The sequence below is a fragment of the Salmo trutta genome, chromosome 9 (genome assembly GCF_901001165.1).
Source record: "Salmo trutta chromosome 9, fSalTru1.1, whole genome shotgun sequence".
Taxonomy (NCBI): Eukaryota; Metazoa; Chordata; class Actinopteri; order Salmoniformes; family Salmonidae; genus Salmo; species Salmo trutta.
In genome coordinates this window covers 3,063,065-3,084,388 of record NC_042965.1, presented here as the reverse complement: position 1 = coordinate 3,084,388, position 21,324 = coordinate 3,063,065, and the positions used below count along the sequence as shown (strand labels likewise).

At 43.8% G+C, this 21,324-nt stretch overlaps 1 protein-coding gene across 2 annotated transcripts in view; it reads left to right on the top strand.

Annotated features, from left to right (window-relative positions):
- adgrv1 (adhesion G protein-coupled receptor V1) overlaps positions 1 to 21,324 on the top strand; it is a 191,703-nt gene that overhangs the window by 12,432 nt on the left and 157,947 nt on the right. The window contains exons 2-3 of one of the 2 annotated variants that reach the window (XM_029762120.1): positions 15,039 to 15,226; positions 15,912 to 16,061. In XM_029762120.1, the coding sequence (XP_029617980.1) occupies positions 15,041 to 15,226; positions 15,912 to 16,061 (336 nt within the window). In that variant the 5' untranslated portion in view covers positions 15,039 to 15,040. Of the gene's footprint in view, positions 1 to 15,038; positions 15,227 to 15,911; positions 16,062 to 21,324 lie in introns of those variants that run through there. The other variant, XM_029762121.1, reaches the window with a different exon arrangement.

Here is a 21,324-nt window from a genome sequence, read left to right as displayed (position 1 = left end):
CCTGCGGATCTGTGGGAACATAAACTGCTAGACACAACCACAGGCTCATACGTGGGAGGACTTTTTAGAACTAGGGAAACCTAAGGGCTGGGAAAGCCCATCATAAAGACTATGAAGTCTCAAGACTGGGTTTTAAAACATTGGCTTGGCATTTGCATTGGCATGGGATTGAAAACGCTTGGATAGAAGATAGCACGGTATCTATGTTCAAATTAATTTCTCATGAGTACTATCAGCAATTTATAATCACACTGATCCAGTGATAGGCGCACATTGACATTGATTGGAGCACATTGACATTGAGTCCTCTCTGTAAGTGTGCTTCTGCTGTAGGAGTCTTTTTTTAGAAGGGAGTTGTCAGCATCAGACAGTATGTCCATTACTTGGCTACGCTCAGCTCCGTGCTCACGTGATCAACCAGAGACACCCATACAGAAGCATAATATATTGACAGATGTTTCAAATACATACAGTACCAGTCAAAAGTTTGGACACACGTACTCATTCAAGGGTTTTTCTTTATTTTTAGTATTTTCGACATTGTAGAATAATAGTGAAGACATCAAAACTATGAAATAACACATATGGAATCTTGTAGTAGCCAAAAAAGTGTTAAACAAATCTAAATATATTTGAGATTCTTTCCAACAGTCTTGAAGGAGTTCCCACATATGCTGAGCACTGTTGGCTGCTTTTCCTTCACTGCAGTCCAACTCATCCCAAACCATCTCAATTCTGTTAAGGTCGGGTGATTGGAGGCCAGGTCATCTGATGCAGCACTCCATCACTCTCCTTGGTAAAAAAAAAACTAAAATGAAAAATTTGGACTCATCAGACCAAAGGACAGATTTCCACCGGTCTAATGTCCATTGCTCGTGTTTTTTGGCCCAAGCAAGTCTCTTCTTATTATTAGTGTCCTTTAGTAGTGATTTCTTTGCAGCAATTTGATCTTGAAGGCCTGATTCACGCTGTGTCCTCTGAACAGTTAATGTTGAGATGTGTCTGTTACTTGAACTCTGTGAGCATTTATTTGGGCAGTAATCTGAGGTGCAGTTAACTCTAATGAACTTATCCTCTGCAGCAGAGGTAACTCTGGGACTTCCTTTCCTTGTGCGGTCCTCATGAGAGCCAGTTTCATCCTAGTGCTTGATGGTTTTTGCGACTGCGCTTGAAAAAATGTTCAAAGGTCTTGAAATTTTCCGCATTGACTGATCTTCATGTCTTAAAGTAATGATGGACTGTCATTTCGCTTTGATTATTTGAGCTGTTCTTGCCATAATATTGACTGTCTTATACCAAACAGGGCTATCTTCTGTATACCACCCCTACCTTGTCACAACACAACTCATTGGCTCAAACACATTAAGAAGGAAAGAAATTCCACAAATGAACAAGGCACACTTGTTAATTGAATTGCATTCCAGGTGACGACCTCATGAAGCTGGTTGAGAGAATGCCAAGCGTGTGCTAAGCTGTCATCAAGGCAATGGGTGGCTACTTTGAAGAATCTCAAATATAAAATATATTTTGATTTGTTTAACACTTTTTTGCTTACTACATGATTCCATATGTGTTATTTCCTAGTTTTGATGTCTTCACTGTTATTCTACAATGTAGAAAATAGTACAAATAAAGAAAAACCCTTGAATGAGTGGGTGTGTCCAAACTTTTGACTGGTACTGCATGTATTTGAAAAATTGGGGAGCTAGGCCCAGCCAAACAGAATGAGGTTTTCCCCTGACAGCTGGTCTTCTCCTTCATCTGAAGAAAAAAACATTGCAATGGCTGCTCTGTCAGTTGGAGATGGGCTGGGGGCCTGGCTCGGAAACATTTTCAATTGTGATTGACAGTTCAGAAGATGTTCATGTGTCTCTTTTCAAAGTAAACATAGCTAATCTTATTATGTTTCATAAGTGGTGGGTAGCCTCAATAGCTGCATAATTTTTTCCCAAATTTTGCATGCAAACCCCACTTTGGGAATCTAATGCCAAGGTACTGTATCAGAGGTCAATAGACTCAACATTACAATTCAGCATGATACATGTGGTGCAAAAATAGATATAATTAACATATATTTAAAAATATATTTACATACATATTCTATGATGTGGTTAAGTTATATATTTCATGAATATATATATTTTTTTCCCCCTTCTTGTCCCATCGCTGCAACTTCCATACGGAATCGGGAGAGGAGAAGGTCGAGGGTCATGTGTCCTCCAAAACATGACCCCGCCAAGCCAGACTGCTTCTTGATACACTGCTCGCTTAACCCAGAAACCAGCCCGCAACAATTTGTCAGAGGAAACACCGTACTGCTGGCGACCGAAGTCAGCGTGCATGCGCCCGGCCCGCCTCAAGGAGTTGCTAGAGTGCGATGGGACAAGCAAAAACAGGATTTTAGAATTTTTTGCAAAAAAATCTATTTTACATAAGTATTCATAACCGTTGCTATGAGACTCGACATTGCGCTCAGGGGAATCCTGTTTCCATTGACCATCCTTGAGATGTTTCTTCAACTTGATTGGAGTTCACCTGTGGTAAATTCAATTGATTGGACATGATTTGGAAAGGCACACGCCTGTCTATATAAGATCCCACATTTGACAGTGCATGTAAGAGCAAAAACCAAGGCATGAGGTTGAAGGAATTGTCCGTTGAGATCCGAGACAGGATTGTGTCGAGGCACAGATCTGGGGAAGGGTACCAACATATTTCTGCAGCATTGAAGGTCCCCAGGAAAACAGTGGCCTCCATCATTCTTAAATGGAAGAAGTTTGGAAACCTCAAGACTCTTCCTAGAGCTGGCCGCCTGGCCAAACTGAGCAATTGGGGGAGAAGGGCCTTAGTCAGGGAGGTGACCAAGACCCAATGGTCACTCTGACAGAGCTCTAGAGTTCCTCTGTGGAGATGGGAGAACCTTCCAGGAGAACAACCATCTCTGCAGCACTCCACCAATCAGGCCTTTTATGTAGTGGCCAGACGAAAACTGGTCTGATGAAACCAAGATTGGCCTGAATGCCAAGCGTCACGTCTGGAGGAAATCTACGGTGAAGCATGGTGGTGGCAGCATCATGCTGTGGGGATGTTTTTCAGCGGCAGGGACTGGTAGACTAGTCAGGATCGAGGGAAAGATGAACGACGCAAAGTACAGAGAGATCCTTGATGAAAACCTGCTCCAGAGCACTCAGGACTTCAGACTGGTTTGAAGGTTCACCTTCCAACAGGAGAACGACCCTAAGCATACAGCCAAGACAATGCAGGATTGGCTTGGGGACAAGTCTCTGAATGCCCTTGATTGGCCCAGCCAGAGCCCGGACTTGAACCTGATCGAACATCTCTGGAGAGACCTGAAAATAGCTATGCAGTGACACACCAAGAAGACTCGAGTCTGTAAACGCTGCCAACGGTGCTTCAACAAAGTACTGAGTAAAGGGTCTGAATACTTATGTAAATGTGATATTTCAGCTTTTATTTTGAAATTCTTTCTAAAATTTCTAAAAACCTGTTTTTGCTTTGTCATTATAGGGTATTTTGTGTAGATTGAAGGGGGGGAAAAAAACATTTTAATCCATTTTTTTTTAAAATATTTAGTCATTTTAGGCTCTTATCCAGGACGACTTACATTAATCCATTAATCTTCAGATAGCTATGTGATATGTTGTTGTCTCACCATCGTTGTAAGTACATTTTCCCTCAACAAAGTCATTATCAGCAAAGTCAGTGCTAGTAGGAAATGATGAGTGCATTTTTGGGGGAGTGGGGACATCACCAGGAAGTAAATTAGTTAATAGACCAGTGAGAAAGGGAGTTCCAAACCTCTCTGCCAATAACAGCTAGTTATCAGCTTTCCCCAGACCACTCCCACTCCCTAGCAAAATTCTTGCTTTAGAAATTGCCCTTTGCTAAGAAGCTATTTTTGTTTATTTTTGACCATTTTAATTCAAAATCACAGTAAGGTACTTCATTTTTACCCAGAAATGATTTGATTTTGAGATGAAAATAGCTGCATTTGACCTTTCCAAATATTTTTAAAGAGGTATGTTTCAGACGTTTTTGGGAGGATGGGCAATTGATACAATATTGGCTCTCTCTCTTGAAATTCATCAGCTTACAGTGTATCAATGAAATTCAGATAATGAGTGGAATATTTAAGCATAGAGGCCCTGGGGGGTGTGGTACAAAATATGGCCAATATACCCCAGCTAAGGGCGGTTCTTATGCATGACGCAATGCGGACTGCCTGGGTACAGCCCTTAGCCGTGGTATATTGACCATATACTGTACCAGCCCCCCCCCCCCCCCCCCCTGAGGTGCATTATTGCTATGATAAACTGGTTGCTAACGTAATTACAACAGTAAAAATACATGTTTTGTCATACCTGTGGTATACGGTCTGATATCAGCATTCTGGGCTCGAACCACCCAGTTTTATACCATGGCATTGTTGAGCATTACTTTCTGGTTAGCTTAAAGGCCATTCTAGAGCGTGCATTATTTCCCTATAATGCACAGCATTTCAGCATTTTGGCTATAGTTAATTTTTACATGTTTTGTTTGAGCTGCTTTTGAATGCATAAGTCGAATTGAAAACAGTATTGGTATTGTTGAATTCTATTTTCATAACAGCAAGCTAGGACTGATGGTTTGGTTAGCTAAACTAGCAAGTCTGTATGTTTGCTTACCACGGCCACTACTGTAGCTATCTAGTAAACTTGCTAGCTGCTTCAGTGGATGTTGAACACATTTCTACCTGCAAATGAACACATTTCTAGCGGCAAATGTGTTAAATAATAGCCATGATGTAAAAGGGATAATCAACTCACGGCTCTATGCGTTCTCTAGAAAATATTGCAACTCCGCTAGTGCGTTGGGTTACACACCTTCCACATCGTTCATTATTTTCCGTAGAATGCATAACCCCTCGTTGATTATCCCTTACATAAGCCTAAACAACCCAGATGTTTCAGCAGTGCATTGTTCACTACACTATATTTCCAAGTGGTAGCACATAGTGACTCTTTCCCCTTCTGGCTGATGGAGGATGATGTATGTTTTACAGCCACATCCATACTGTATATGATTTGGTTTTACATTCCAACATAAATTCGTGTCAAATTGATACATTTATGATGTCAAAATATAGAAAAGTACAGTGTTCAGTAGTTATCAAATTATATTTCACTAGGCACTACATCATTTTGGTTCAGTAGTTTTGAGCAGTTTGATTAAGTGATAGTTAATTGTTTTGCCTGACGAATGACAAGAAAATGATATCAAAAGTGAAATGAATATTAGATTGAATAGGTATCCAAATTGAAAGAGTGATTTGGTGCAGTGAACAAGTGACTGTGAATGTGTTTGTTGTACTCACTCAGTCAATTGAAAACGTGCTTAGAGTTTTGAAACATGAGCCATTTTGATGATCTGTTTAGATTTTTGTGATAAGCATTGTGAAAACGTACCACGCACTTATGAACATTGCACCAAAGCGATTGGGAAAACTGTAAGATTACAGAGCAGGCCTGGCTCCCGGAAGGAGAAACCCTAGAGGCGGGCCCAGGCTGACCCCAGGAGTAGCCAGGTAACCCAACACCTCGTCACATCAGCTCCACAGGATCCAATGTAATCGCCCCCAAGTCTCAGTTACTATGGGCAGATCGGCCCTGTCAACCTTGTTGCCAAGTTGCCGACAGGTGACGGGGTCAAAACACCACTGGCCACCTCTGTCATCGTCCTGGCAGCTGAGGGAGAGCAGTTGTCTAATGACTAGCTATCCATCACAAAGAAAGTGGTGCTAATGCAAAAGGGTGCAGTGTCTCTGAGCTGCAGTATGTTCTCTACTCCACTGGCTGTGATCGGTTAAGCTCCTGAAATGAGAGGCTTGCTTATTCGCCATCCTGAATGAAGCTAAATGCTTAACACTAAGAAACTTTCCTGGCGCTTTTGCAAAGGGGCAGTAATTCCAAACCGACTACATAGGGAGAATGTTATAGAAGATGCTTCGTAAATAACAGGTATACACTAACAGTGAAATGCTTATTTACAGGTCCTTTTCCAACAATGCAGAGTTAAAGATAAAGATAAACATTCATAAATAAATAATATAAATAGTGGCATGAGGTATAAATACACAGTGAATAACAATAAAGTAAAGTAAAAATAACATGGTTCTATACAGGGAGTACCAGAACTGAGACGATGTTCAGGGGTATGAGATAATTGAGGTACAGTATGTACATAGAATTAGGGGTAAAACTAGGCAACAGGATAGATAATAGACAGTAGCAGCAGCGTATGTAATGAGTATGAAAGTGTGTGTGTGTGTGTGTGTGTGTGTGTGTGTGTGTGTGTGTGTGTGTGTGTGTGTTGGGGTGTCAGTGTAAGTATGTGTGAGTGTGTGGGTAGAGCCCAGTGTGTGTGCATAGAGTCAGTGCAAGAGAGTTATTGCACAAAAAGGGTTGATTCAGGTAGTCCGGGTAGCCATTTGAGGAGCTATTTAGCAGTCTTGTTTGGCTAGGGTAGGCCATCATTGTAAATAAGAAGTTGTTCTTAACTGACTTGCCTAGTTAAATACAAAAAAAATACAAAAAATATGAAAATAGAGATCCTGAATGGCAGAGAGCTAAGCCACAGTGATGTACTGGGCCGTACTCACCACTAGGATTGTTACGGTGACTGTATTACTGCCACAACGGGGGTCATGAGTCATGATGACAGTCAAATTCCAGGCTCCTCCAAGCTCTGATGCTGCTGATGGTCATTAGTAGCCTACCAAACTTGCTAACTGCCTGGTACTCAGCACACTAATGTCCCTCTAATCACTGACATCAATACAAATGAAATCGCTAATCTAATCAAACACTTCATGAGAGCCCATGAGCTGATGTTGCGCAACATTTCTATAGGCTATGCAATTGCGTGAGAAAACAGAGTGATGGCCTCTATTAAAAAGAGGAGGATCCCATCAGCTTTCTATAGGCTAGGCCTACTATACAATGAGGGGAAAAAGTATTTGATCCCCTGCTGATTTTGTACGTTTGCCCACTGACAAAGAAATTATCAGTCTATCATTTTAATGGTAGGTTTATTTGAACAGTGAGAGACATAATAACAACAAAAAAATCCAGAAAAACGCATGTCAAAAATGTTATAAATTGATTTGCATTTTAATGAGGGAAATAAGTATTTGACCCCTCTGCAAAACATGACTTAGTACTTGGTGGCAAAACCCTTGTTGGCAATCACAGAGGTCAGACGTTTCTTGTAGTTGGCCACCAGGTTTGCACACATCTCAGGAGGGATTTTGTCCCACACCTCTTTGCAGATCTTCTCCAAGTCATTAAGGTTTCGAGGCTGGCGTTTGGCAACTTGAACCTTCAGCTCCCTCCACAGATTGTCTATGAGATTAAGGTCTGGAGACTGGCTAGGCCACTCCAGGACCTTAATGTGCTTCTTCTTGAGCCACTCCTTTGTTGCCTTGGCCGTGTGTTTTGGGTCATTGTCATGCTGGAATACCCATCCACGACCCATTTTCAATGCCCTGGCTGAGGGAAGGAGGTTCTCACCCAAGATTTGACGGTACATGGCCCTATCCATCGTCCCTTTCAACCCGGTGAAGTTGTCCTGTCCCCTTAGCAGAAAAACACCCCCAAAGCATAATGTTTCCACCTCCATGTTTGACGGTGGGGATGGTGTTCTTGGGGTCATAGGCAGCATTCCTCCTCCTCCAAACACGGCGAGCTGAGTTGATGCCAAAGAGCTCCATTTTGGTCTCATCTGACCACAACACTTTCACCCAGTTGTCCTCTGAATCATTCAGATGTTCATTGGCAAACTTCAGACAGGCATGTATATGTGCTTTCTTGAGCAGGGACCACGCGGGCGCTGCAGGATTTCAGTCCTTCACGGCGTAGTGTGTTACCAATTGTTTTCTTGGTGACTATGGTCCCAGCTGCCTTGAGATCATTGACAAGATCTTCCCGTGTAGTTCTGGGCTGATTCCTCACCGTTCTCATGATCATTGCAACATGGAGCCCCAGGCCGAGGGAGATTGACAGTTCTTTTGTGTTTCTTCCATTTGCGAATAATCGCACCAACTGTTGTCACCTTCTCACCAAGCTGCTTGGCGATGGTCTTGTAGCCCATTCCAGCCTTGTGTAGGTCTACAATCTTGTCCCTGACATCCTTGGAGAGTCTTTGGTCGTGGCCATGGTGGAGAGTTTGGAATCTGATTGATTGATTGCTTCTGTGGACAGGTGTCTTTTATACAGGTAACAAACTGAGATTAGGAGCACTCCCTTTATGAGTGTGCTCCTAATCTCAGCTCGTTACCTGTATAAAAGACACCTGGGAGCCAGAAATCTTTCTGATTGAGAGGGGGTCAAATACTTATTCCCCTCATTTAAAATGCAAATCAATTTATAACATTTTTGACATGCGTTTTTCTGGATTTTTTGTTGTTATTCTGTCTCTCACTGTTCAAATCAACCTACCATTAAAATTATAGACTGATCATTTCTTTGTCAGTGGGCAAACGTACAAAATCAGCAGGGGATCAAATACTTTTTCCCCTCACTGTATTTATTCTTCAACTTTCCTAATATTAAGCACATTGCTTCTGTTTACAACAGCATGGCATGAAAATGAACCACGGGAATAGCGTCCTCCATTCGCTATTTAAGTGCATAGATTACATTTTTTCTCCTGACCCTGTTTCGAGACAGGTGCATGGTAATGGTCCATTCTAAATCAAAACAATTTCACACATATATTATTTAGTAATGTAAAGACAAGATATAATCAAGAATAGTCTGATGGGTGACAATATTATCCTATCACTTGTGAATGATATATTTTCCGCTGGGAAATTTGAGGCATTATCAAGTGTTTGTCAAATTGTAAATGAGAGAATGATGAAGTGTGTAAAGCATGCGCAAAAATACAAAGCAAAGCCTTTCATGCAACATTTTTCAAATCATCATTAGAGTCGCATCATGCAGCCTTAGAATGTATTAAACAACAAAACATATAGCCCAACGTTTGTATCACAACTAACGTTGCCAAATAACTTCTTAAAATAAAGCACATTAATCCCCTTTACAACGGTTGCAGAGTCTAACTGGCATACATATGCAGCGCGTGAGTTTCAAGTTTGGGGAAGATATACACTGCTCAAAAAAATAAAGGGAACACCTAAACAACACAATGTAACTCCAAGTCAATCACACTTCTGTGAAATCAAACTGACCACTTAGGAAGCAACACTGATTGACAATACATTTCACATGCTGTTGTGCAAATGGAATAGACAACAGGTGGAAATTATAGGCAAATTGCAAGACACCCCCAATAAAGGAGTGGTTCTGCAGGTGGACCACAGACCACTTCTCAGTTCCTATGCTTCCTGGCTGATGTTTTGGTCACTTTTGAATGCTGGCGGTGCTTTCACTCTAGTGGTAGCATGAGACGGAGTTTACAACCCACACAAGTGGCTCAGGTAGTGCAGCTCATCCAGGATGGCACATCAATGCGAGCTGTGGCAAGAAGGTTTGCTGTGTCTGTCAGCGTAGTGTCCAGAGCATGGAGGTGCTACCAGGAGACAGGCCAGTACATCAGGAGACGTTGAGGAGGCCGTAGGAGGGCAACAACCCAGCAGCAGGACCGCTACCTCCGACTTTGTGCAAGGAGGAGCAGGGGGAGCACTGCCAGAGCCCTGCAAAATGACCTCCAGCAGGCCACAAATGTGCATGTGTCTGCTCAAACGGTCAGAAACAGACTCCATGAGGGTGGTATGAGGACCCGACGTCCACAGGTGGGGGTTGTGCTTACAGCCCAACACTGTGCAGGACGTTTGGCATTTGCCAGAGAACACCAAGATTGGCAAATTCGCCACTGGCGCCCTGTGCTCTTCACAGATGAAAGCAGGTTCACACTGAGCACGTGACAGACGTGACAGAGTCTCTGGAGACGCCGTGGAGAACGTTCTGCTGCTTGCAACATCCTCCAGCATGACCGGTTTGGCGGTGGGTCAGTCATGGTGTGGGGTGGCATTTCTTTGGGGGGCCGCACAGCCCTCCATGTGCTCGCCAGAGGTAGCCTGACTGCCATTAGGTACCGAGATGAGATCCTCAGACCCCTTGTGAGACCATATGCTGGTGCGGTTGGCCCTGGGTTCCTCCTAATGCAAGACAATGCTAGACCTCATGTGGCTGGAGTGTGTCAGCAGTTCCTGCAAGAGGAAGGCATTGATGCTATGGACTGGCCCGCCCGTTCCCCAGACCTGAATCCAATTGAGCACATCTGGGACATCATGTCTTGCTCCATCCACCAATGCCACGTTGCACCACAGACTCTCCAGGAGTTGGCGGATGCTTTAGTCCAGGTCTGGGAGGAGATCCCTCAGGAGACCATCCGCCACCTCATCAGGAGCATGCCCAGGCATTGTAGGGAAGTCATACAGGCACGTGGAGGCCACACACACTACTGAGCCTCATTTTGACTTGTTTTAAGGACATTACATCAAAGTTGGATCAGCCTGTAGTGTGGTTTTCCACTTTAATTTTGAGTGTGACTCCAAATCCAGACCTCCATGGGTTGATAAATTGGATTTCCATTGATTATTTTTGTGTGATTTTGTTGTCAGCACATTCAACTATGTAAAGAAAAAGTATTTAATAAGATTATTTCTTTCATTCAGATCTAGGATGTGTTGTTTAAGTGTTCCCTTTATTTTTTTGAGCAGTATATTTCAACATAATGTATCTCCTGTTGAGTCAGCCTCATTACTTAATTTTTTTGTTGTTGATGCTAGTGTTTGTATTAATTTGGGATCTATCGCATCCCACAACTGTCCCAGAGTATGTTTGGAATATTTATTTCTCGCACTGAATAGAATAGGTCAACTTTTGTACTACCCGGGATAGTAGATAGACACAGGCTAGTGTTTTTTTTCTGTTTGTTCGGTGTCACGTCCTAACCAGTAATAGGGGTTATTTGTTATTGTAGTTTGGTCAGGACGTGGCAGAGGGTATTTGTTTTATGTGGTTCGGGGTGGTGGTTTGTTTAGTAGGGTATTTGATTTATGTATTCCAGGGGTTTTTGGGCACTGTTCTATGTTAGTGTATTTCTATGTTTTGTTTATTGGGGTTGGACTCTCAATTGGAGGCAGGTGTTTTCTAGTTGCCTCTGATTGAGAGTCCTATACATAGGTATGTGTTTGTTGAGTACTTTGTTCTGTGTATAGCCTTGTGCCTTACCAGCCTGTGTATAGTCGTTGTGTTTTCTTTGTGTACGTGTTTATTTTGGTTCTCCTTCTTGTCCGGATATAATAAAGAAGATGAGTACACATAACCCCGCTGCATTTTGGTCTAAATCCGACGACAGTCGTAACATTCGGTCTACTCATTTTGTTGGCTGATGAAAGTAAATGTGGACAGTTCTGCCAATATCTTCAGTATGTGCCTCAGAATTGGATAAGGACTCGCACAGTTGCGTCGCCAATGTGTCTGTCTTCACTTGTAGCCTGTGAGAAAGATCCAATCACGTGACAGAGAGCCATGTGAGTGAGAAGTGCTTTGGTGCGCCAAGCCGGGATAAGGGAATTATAACTTATATTCAGCCCAAGGGCAAAATGGCCACTGGTCGCAAAAGGCATGGATTTTTTTAGGGGGCATTACGGCCACACAAAGGGATGCTGACGGGAATTTCGAGGCATTATCATGTGTTTGTCAAATTGTGAATGAGAGACTGATGAAGTGTTTGGAGCCTGCGCAAAAAAACAAAGCAGAGCTCACGCCTTTCATGCAACTTTTTTCAAATCCTCATTAGAGTTGCATCATGCAGCCTTACAATGTATTAAACATCAAAACATATAGCCCAACGTTTGTAGAACAACTAAAGTTACATGAATAACTCAAAACTATTAACCGCTCAACACAGAATAACCACACTCCCTCAAGTACTTTGGAGAAAATATCATTTCTATTTTATTCAGCTATGTTCAATTGTATTCTTCATACTATTAAATAATATAAATTAATGCCACGGAATTCTAAGTGTAGTGTAGCCCACAGCCATGTGGCATAGACAGATCAGGGCCTAATATCAGGATAACTCAGAGTATGCTATTCTGTTCTTCTGAAACATACTACATTTTCTTCATATCATGTTTCTTTAGACCTGTCTACAATAAGTAATGGATTTATGGTGCTGGATTTGTTTGACTTCTTAAAATGTAGATGTTCCAAAGGTCTGCATCTGTGGCTATGCGTGGAAGCCAGGAGATGCTAAATGTGTTTGTTAATTAACAGTCGATTACCGTGAGACTGGCAGTTATTTGCTTGGCTATCAGCGGCTGCAATGACCGCCACAGCCCTACTCACCACCCTCTGTGGTGTCTTGTGGTCGGATGCCTTGCAGTTGCTGTACCAAGCGGTGATGCAGCCAGTCAAAATGCTCTCAATGGTGCAGCTGTAGGGCCTGAGGGCCCTTGCCAAATCGTTTCAGCCTCCTGAGAGGGAAGAGGCGCTGTCGTGCCCTCTTAACAACTGTGTGGGTGTGTGTGGACCATGTTAATTCCTTAGTGATGTGGACACTGAGGAACTTGAAGCTCTCGACCCGCTCCACTGCAGCCCCATCAATGTGGATGAAGGTGTGCTCGGCCCTCCGTTTCCTGTAGTCCACGATCAGCTCCTTTGTCTTGCTGATGTTGAGGGAGAGGTTGTTTTCCTGGCACCACGCTGTCAGGTCTCTGACCTCCGTATAGGCTGCCTCATCGTCGTCGGTGATCAGTCCTACCACCGTCATGTCGTCAGCAAACTTGATGATGGTGTTGGAGCTGTTGATGGTCAGCATGGCGGATGTGTTGTTGTCTGGGTCCGGAGTAAGCAGAACATACAGAGCCAACTCGTTGAAGTAGTGATTTTCATCCAAATGGAGGTTACAGGATGTTTCTTGATTCCAGCTTGAAGGTTTAGCTGAATATGCAGTCTAATAACAGTAAATGGAGATTGATTTGATGTAAATTTTGATCTCATCATAAAATAAATGAAATCCAATGTGTTTCCACTTTGCAGGCTACATTGTCTATCCAGACTGTGTCAACTCTTCAGGGGTCTGTTGTGAGGTTGGCATTGAGACAGCCACGTCCCTAGTGTCCTGGCCTCTACCCTCCCCTCTCCCTCTCTATCTAGCTGAGGAGATCTATGATGGACAGATCTGGTACTGTGTGTATGGTGCCACTTCAATCTGTGCTCCACTGTCCTGGCCTATCACCCCGCTGTCTGCAGTCTCTGGCCTCTGAGGCCTTTGACGCTCCCAGGAGGACGTATGTCCCGTGGCGGTACTGGCAGAAGTATTTGTGGAGTTGGACTGTTCAGAGCCTTATCAATGTCAGGAGGCTCAGCCAGGCTTTCCACGCTGCCTTGTGCTCTGACAGACAGGCCCTGCATGGCCCAGGAGCCCCAGTGTCAGAGTTGGCAGTGGAGGCAGCGTCAGGACAAAGACTGGTGCGCTGCACATAACCAGGCTGAGGCAACACACCCAGCATCTCCCCAGCATCATACCTTTGGTTTTTGGGTCAGTGGACATGTGCTTTTGTGGAGCGACTAAAAGCAATCTTTCTCACTCTCTGAATTTCATGAAGTTTACATTTTGTTTGCCATCCATTGAAAAGAATACGGGGGGGGGGAGTGCTGTTTATAAATGCCGAGAGATAAAGAGTGAATGTAAGGGGAAAGATTAAGAGTGAGAGAGAGACACTGTATGCCAGAGGATATGAGTGATAGCGAGGTAACAATGGCGTTGGTGTTGATGGGTGTCTGTGTAGTGATGAAGTGATACAGCGAGAGTGGGCCTACGGAGTGATAGAGAGAGTCTCTCTTAGTGTGATGTGATCTGTGTCAGTGGGGCAGGAAGTTCCCATCCCCAGGGGAGACAGCAGGCAGAATAACAGGCTTTACTCCCCCACTGTCCCCTCTTTGTCCCGGCTCCCTCTGCCTCCCCTGCCCTGCCCCGCTACTCATCAGCTCTTAATCCACTTTTGATAGCTTTCACAGCACCCTGTCCACCACAGGCATACACCCAGGCACACAAATACACACACACACACACACACACACACACACACACACACACACACACACACACACACACACACACACACACACACACACACACACACACACACAGAGAGAGAAACGTAAAGACACAAATATACATACTGTATCAATATTTTGAATGTCTGTTCATTTTATGGTTTGTTGATTTTTATTATTTTTGATTATCATAGGGTGCAAAGTAGAATTTTAAATCTAAGTAGTTGTTCCATTCAGTTCTCCAGCATGACACCTTTATTGATTCATGTTTTCTCTATGAAACACACCATGATACTGAAAATAACCTAAGTGATCTAACAGGGACGGAACATAGGAAAAATTGGATGCTTTCAAAGTCAAAGTTTCCTAAGACATTTCTTCCCCCAAAAATGAAAACATGACTTCATTCAGTGCTGGTGTATTTTCCAACCTTGTAATTTAGAGCAAATATTTTAAGAAGACGTGATCATGTACATCAGGAACGGGATGCCCACAACTTTGCATTACGGTGACCACACCCACTTGTCGTGTTGTTTGTTTTGTTAGCCATGACAACTGTCTGTGGGCTGCGTCGCTCGGATTAGATTCTTAGCAGGAAGGAGAGCGTGGGAGTACTGGTGTTTAGACCATGTAAAGTTGACTCATAAAATCCCACAGGCTATCTCAACTGTCTCTAGGAAGACCGTTGTCAATCACATTATTATTGATGGATGTGATGGCAAATTCCACTAGTCAAGCGGGGTGAAACGAGAATCTAGACAAGTCATCATGACAACCCAAAGACAGCATGGGTTAAGGAATATTTTAGTGCAAGTATCACTTTATATTCCGGTGCGCAGCAAGACTATAGTTTAAGCAGGGTAATAGAGGTCAAAGAGGTCATGTTCCCTTCAGTCATCTCTATCTGATCCTCTCTTCTGTCTGTCTGTGTTCCTCTGTCAGGAATGCACACTATCCTCACACTAGCTGGGTTGATTCTGGCTCTGTCCATCCCGAGTGCCAGGCCTGAGTCGGCTGAACTGAGGTTCCTGGGACAGACGGACTTCGTGGTCAACGAGAGCAGCCGCACCGTGGTGCGCCTGGTAGTGGAGAGGATCGGAGACCCGGTCAACGTGACGGCGCTGGTTCTGGTAGGAATGGCCTGGTCATAGGAGGACTGTTTTAGGTCACCTGTTGAGTGTCCGACCTACTGTAGTGTTATCTCGATACGTCTTTGTGTGTTTATATAATCTCCTCTAAACTGGCTTTAGCCTCTCTGACCTAAGTCTTGTAGGGGACAGGTTAAGTGTTGTTACAGCAACAGTGACAAGCCATGATTAGCAACACACAGCAGTAGGGCATCACAGCGGAGCCTTAACCCAAACCCCTGGTTTCACTGATCTGCACCCTGAGTTCTCATGCGCAGTTCTCCTTAGGGGGATAGATCAGTGACCTTTTTACTGTGGGAGGTAGAGGGTGACATGAAAGGTCGACGTCTGCAGTTATTGTCACCCACATCAGAATGTGTCAGCTCCCACATGGGAGCCAGTGCCTGCTCCCTCCCCATGGGTGTCTGGGAAACTGATGACTTGGCCGGGACATTCCCAGGCCTGAAGAAGCTCTTATATTGTTTTTACAGTTCCTTAAATGTCAGTACTATATCCCTAGAGAATGAAACACAAAGTGTCATCTTCTGTTTCAGCACTTTAGTTGACCCCAGCATTCTATATTTTTGTACAGGCCGAGTGCGTTTTTGACTGGGTGTTCAAGTGGTAAACGATCATGCCAAATTATGACAATAGCGATTACCACATCAACTGTCCTTGTTGCTTCCAGTTGGAGGGAGATGACACGGGGGACTTTGAGGCCACCACGGCTGCAGCCTTCCTGCTGTCCTCAGAGGCCAGTAAGACCGTCTTCATCGCAGTCAGGGATGACGAGCTGCCCGAGGCCGATGAGACCTTTGTCTTCAACCTTAGGCTACAGGTAACGGAAAGAGTGTGTGTTGGGTCGGGTGGTCTGTGTGTGCATGTGTGTGTCAGCGGTCCTTCAATGTCAGTGGTTGTTATGGTTGCCCTCATACTACGCTCATGTGTTAATAAGTGCGTGTGTGTGCGCGTTTGTGTATGTGTTGTAATGCTCATGAGTGTGTCTATGAGTGAAAAATGAGGCCTCCTTCTTTTGGCCTCCGATGTAGAACCTTAGTCAGTTATCCCACAAAGATCTCTAGTGTTCCCATCCTGCCCCTGAGTACCTTAAACCCTCATCCTGGTCCAACCACTGCCGAGTGGGGGCCTTGGAGCCCTGCCTTTACAACCCCAGCAGAAAGACTTGAGAGGCCATAGATGCCCTTTGATGTGTTTCTATATGGCTTCTTCAGGGCTAGGCCGCTGAAGAGAGCACCACTTAAAGACACCTTTGTGAGCAGACAGCCATTTTGACAGCCAAGGCTTCACCACAGAGTAGATTAAAGCCCAGTCAGGGGCTGTGTGAAGTCACAGCAAGACAGCCGTTTCACACCATCAAACAGACCAGAGAAACCAATGTGCTTCCTGTAGCTGGGGACCATGGTTGGGAGGGAAAATGCTGGAGAACAGATCGGAGGATTCCCTCACAGTAGAAGGGTATAATCTAGAGCCTGACATGAGTGTAGGCGGCCATGGCACAGGCAAACAGCTCTGCTGAAAGAAACCCTTCCCACGATGCATAGAGAGTTGTTAATGTAATGTAAAAAAAAAAATCTGTGTTGACGGCGGCTGCGCAGCATGCCTTGCACCTAGAATCCGATTGCCATGGTGTCATTAGCAGGCTGCCGTCATGTGATGGATGATGAAGGGCCTGGCTCCCACTGTATGCCTGTCCACACACTCTGACTAATGGCTCTGTGAAAGAGAGGCAGGACAACCAAGCAAGCAAAGGTCTGGCTGGATGATGAGCTACGTGCCTAGGGCCCTCACATATCAAGCACAGGGTACGAGAGGATGATGGCTTGGTGAATCTGTCATTTCTGACAAGCAGAAAGCTGTTAGGCTCAGTTGTTTTGGACAGGATGCGATTGGTTGGAGATGAAAGTGTTTGGTGTTCCCTTTCTTCTTTTGAGTAATTTTGTCATCACCGGCTGGGCTACACTTGCTATAATGCTGGGTAAGCTTTTCTTTTTATAATAGAGGAAATGTAGAATTAAGTTAATCCAAAACACAGGGAGAGCTGGAATTGAGTTTAGCACAAAATCCCAATGAGCTCAGCAAAAAGTCCAGGAACGGTCCCTCATACTGTAATGCTACCACCCTGCTTGGCAAGACCATGACAGGTTCTGTCCACTTATCCTGTGCATACTGCTAGGGTCTGGGCTGGGGGTGCAGGGCACGGCTGGGCTGGGCTGGGGGGCTAGGATTCCTGTGCAGGGTTGGTGGTTGGTGGGCTGTGTTTGTGTCCCAGAGGGAACGGGCCCCTGGCAGGGCCTGCAGGCTGGATTGTGAGAGCGTGTGGATTCTGTGTCTGTTTGTCAGCCACAACAAGAGCTCAGCTCCTGAAAGAAAGCTCTGTTACAGCTGGGAAAAGCCATGTCTGAATAGAGAGGTGAAAGCAGAGGGGCTAAGCTCTTTTTCTCACTCAGTCACACACACACACACACACACACACACACACACAGGTTCTGCATTGGGCACACAGTCAGGTAATCTGATTTCAGATGTGTACATGTAAACAGCATTTTTAGAGAAATCGTTCTTCTTGCAATGCATGTGAACGTTTGAAATGAACTATTTTATTCATCTGACTTTCAACAACAGCACTTTAGTGCACAAGTCGGAAAACATACAGTTTCTGGAAATGTGCAAGTGTCGAGCCGTGTATGGCCCTGCATACATCCTGTATACTGTATCTCCGAAAATGGATCACCTTAGTGCACGAACATGCAGGGACGTGTATATGTCCGGAAACGGTTCAGTAACACCCCTGAAATGACCTCCTAGTTCCACCCACGTACCAGGACATATCTTGAAATTCCGGTGCACGTTTGACATCAATTGCATTACATCTCCGTCTACGTCCACCCACGTCACTCCTATAAATCACAGTTAATGATCTTGCACTTGCTCAAGACGACTGCACATGCTTTTTCGCCCCAATGAATGCTAAGGCTACACTCTATCTAGAACCTTAAAGGGTTCTTCGGCTGTCCCCATAGGAGAACCCTTTCAAGAACCTTTTTTGGTTGCAGGTAGAACCCATTTGGGTTCCATCTAGAACCCTTTCTAGAGAGGGTTCTACATTGTACCCAAAAGGGTTCTACCTGGAACCCGAAAAGGGTTCTCCTATGGGGACAGCCAAATAACCCTTTTAGAACCCCATTTCTATGAGTGTAGTTATTGCTAGCTTGCCTTAGTGACTGTCACGGGTATATTAACAACACAATTCAGGATTTAATGAATGAATTAATGAATGAATTACAGTGAATTATGAATGAATGCGTAAATATTTTTTTTTTCTTATTATTATTAGTATCACACATCAGGGTTCCTACACCTTTTCAGAAATATCATTTGAGCACCACTATCAAGGTTTTTCCAGCACCGTATGACATAGACATAGCTATACTATCGCTAAACATCTCTTAGTTCCTTGAATAAAACACACAAATCCACTTAATCACTTCTTGAAGGATGGCAATTAATTTCAGTAGAGCAGGAGAAAGCGGGTAATAGTATCTGCATTTAGGCTAAGCAAGGCCTTAAACTAAAGTAATGAAAGCTAGCCCTGGGCCAAGACTCCTGACAGTACTCTGCTTGATATTTTTGTTTTTTACTTTCATTCATCTTGGAATTTCGAATGTGTTGCTTACCTGGGTGTAAACAGGTAAGCACCACATGGAGGAATATGAAAGAGCCTATTCAAAATTAAAAGATCAACAAAAGGGTTTTCAAAAGAATCAACCACAGTACTGACAGTACTGAGTCATCCAGCTTGGTCCAGGGCAATGGAGGCTACTCAGAGGATGAAGAGGAGGACCATCCTCCTCAGTGAATTTCATAAAACTTAACATTTTAAAACATTTAAAAAGTTAACCTTTTTAGATAAAACTATACTAAATATAATCATGTCACCAAATAATTGATTAAAACACACTATTCTGCAAAGAAGGTCTACAGTAGTCTCAAAAACGCTCTGTAGGGTAGCACCATGGTATAGCCGGAGGACAGCTAGCTTCTGTCCTCCTCTGGGTACATGGCTTGATAAGCACATGGTTCATTTTATGTTGTTTTGGTGGCCAGGGCGTTAAACATACCTTTGACTGTTTCACTCTTTTTCTCCTGTGTAAACACAGCCTTCTCTCACTATATATATATATATATATATATATATATATATATATATATATATATATATATATATATAGCTATGACATACTGTTGTTGCCCATACAACACAGGATATCTCATTCACTCACATTTATACAGAGCTAATTGTACACGGAAATTATAGAAGAGGCTTGTGTATTAAATGTGGCAAAACCCCATGAACAGCTAGCTAACAACAACATAAGCTAGCTAGTAGAGTAAAATGGTAGGCTAGCTATCCCCTACCACTGCGCTAGATAACGCTAGTGGTTAGCAATTAGCATTGGGACCGTTAGATACAATTTTAAAATACATATACAGTCGTGGCCAAAGGTTTTGAGAATGACACAAATATTAATTTTCACAATGTTTGCTGCTTCAGTGTCTTTAGATATTTTTGTCAGATGTTACTATGGAATACTGAAGTATAATTACAAGCATTTCATAAGTGTCAAAGGCTTTTATTGACAATAGCATGAAGTTGATGCAAAGAGTCAATATATCTGCAATCCGCCCTGGCATGCTGTCAATTAACTTCTGGGCCACATCCAGACTGATGGCAGCCCATTCTTGCATAATCAATGCTTGGAGTTTGTCAGAATTTGTGGGGTTTTGTTTGTCCACCCGCCTCTTGAGGATTGACCACAAGTTCTCAATGGGATTAAGGTCTGGGGAGTTTCCTGGCCATGGACCCAAAATGTCGATGTTTTGTTCCCCGAGCCACTTAGTTATCACTTTTGCCTTATGGCAAGGTGCTCCATCATGCTGGAAAAGGCATTGTTCGCCACCAAACTGTTCCCTGATGGTTGGGAGAATTTGCTCTCGGAGGGTGTGTTGGTACCATTCTTTATTCATGGCTGTGTTCTTAGGCAAAATTGTGAGTGAGCCCACTCCCTTGGCTGAGAAGCAACCCCACACATGAATGGTCTCAGGATGCTTTACTGTTGGCATGACACAGGACTGATGGTAGCACTCACCTTGTCTTCTCCGGACAAGCTTTTTTCCGGATGCCCCAAACAATCGGAAAGGAGATTCATCAGAGGAAATGACTTTACCCCAGTCCTCAGCAGTCCAATCCCTGTACCTTTTGCAGAATATTTGTCCCTGATGTTTTTCCTGGAGAGAAGTGGCTTCTTTGCTGCCCTTCTTGACACCAGGCCATCCTCCAAAAGATGCACTCACACCTGTCTGCTGCCATTCCTGAGCAAGCTCTGTACTGGTGATGCCCTGATCCTGCAGCTGAATCAACCTTAGGAGATGGTCCTGGCGCTTGCAGGACTTTCTTGGGTGCCCTGAAGCCTTCTTCACAACAATTGAACTGCTCTCCTTGAAGTTCTTGATGATCCGATAAATGGTTGATTTAGGTGCAATCTTACTGGCAGCAATATCCTTGCCTGTGAAGCCCTTTTTGTGCAAAGCAATGATGACAGCACATGTTTCCTTGCAAGTAACAATGGTTGACAGAGGAAGAACAATGATTCCAAGCACCACCCTCCTTTTGAAGCTTCCAGTCTGTTATTCGAACTCAATAAGCATGACAGAGTGATCTCCAGCCTTGTCATCGTCAACACTCACAGCTGTGGTAACGAGAGAATCACTGACATGATGTCAGCTGGTCCTTTTGTGGCAGGGCTGAAATGCAGTGGAAATGTTTTTTGGGGATTCAGTTCATTTGCATGGCGAAGAGGGATTACAATTAATCTGATCACTCTTCATAACATTCTGGAGTATATGCAAATTGCCATCATACAAACTGAGGCAGCAGACTTTGTGAAAATTAGTATTTGTGTCATTCTCAAAACCTTTGGCCACGACTGTACAGTTGAAGTCAGAAGTTTACATACACTTCGTTTGGAGTCATTAAAACTTGTTTTATAACCACTCCACAAATTTGTAATTTCTTGTTATGT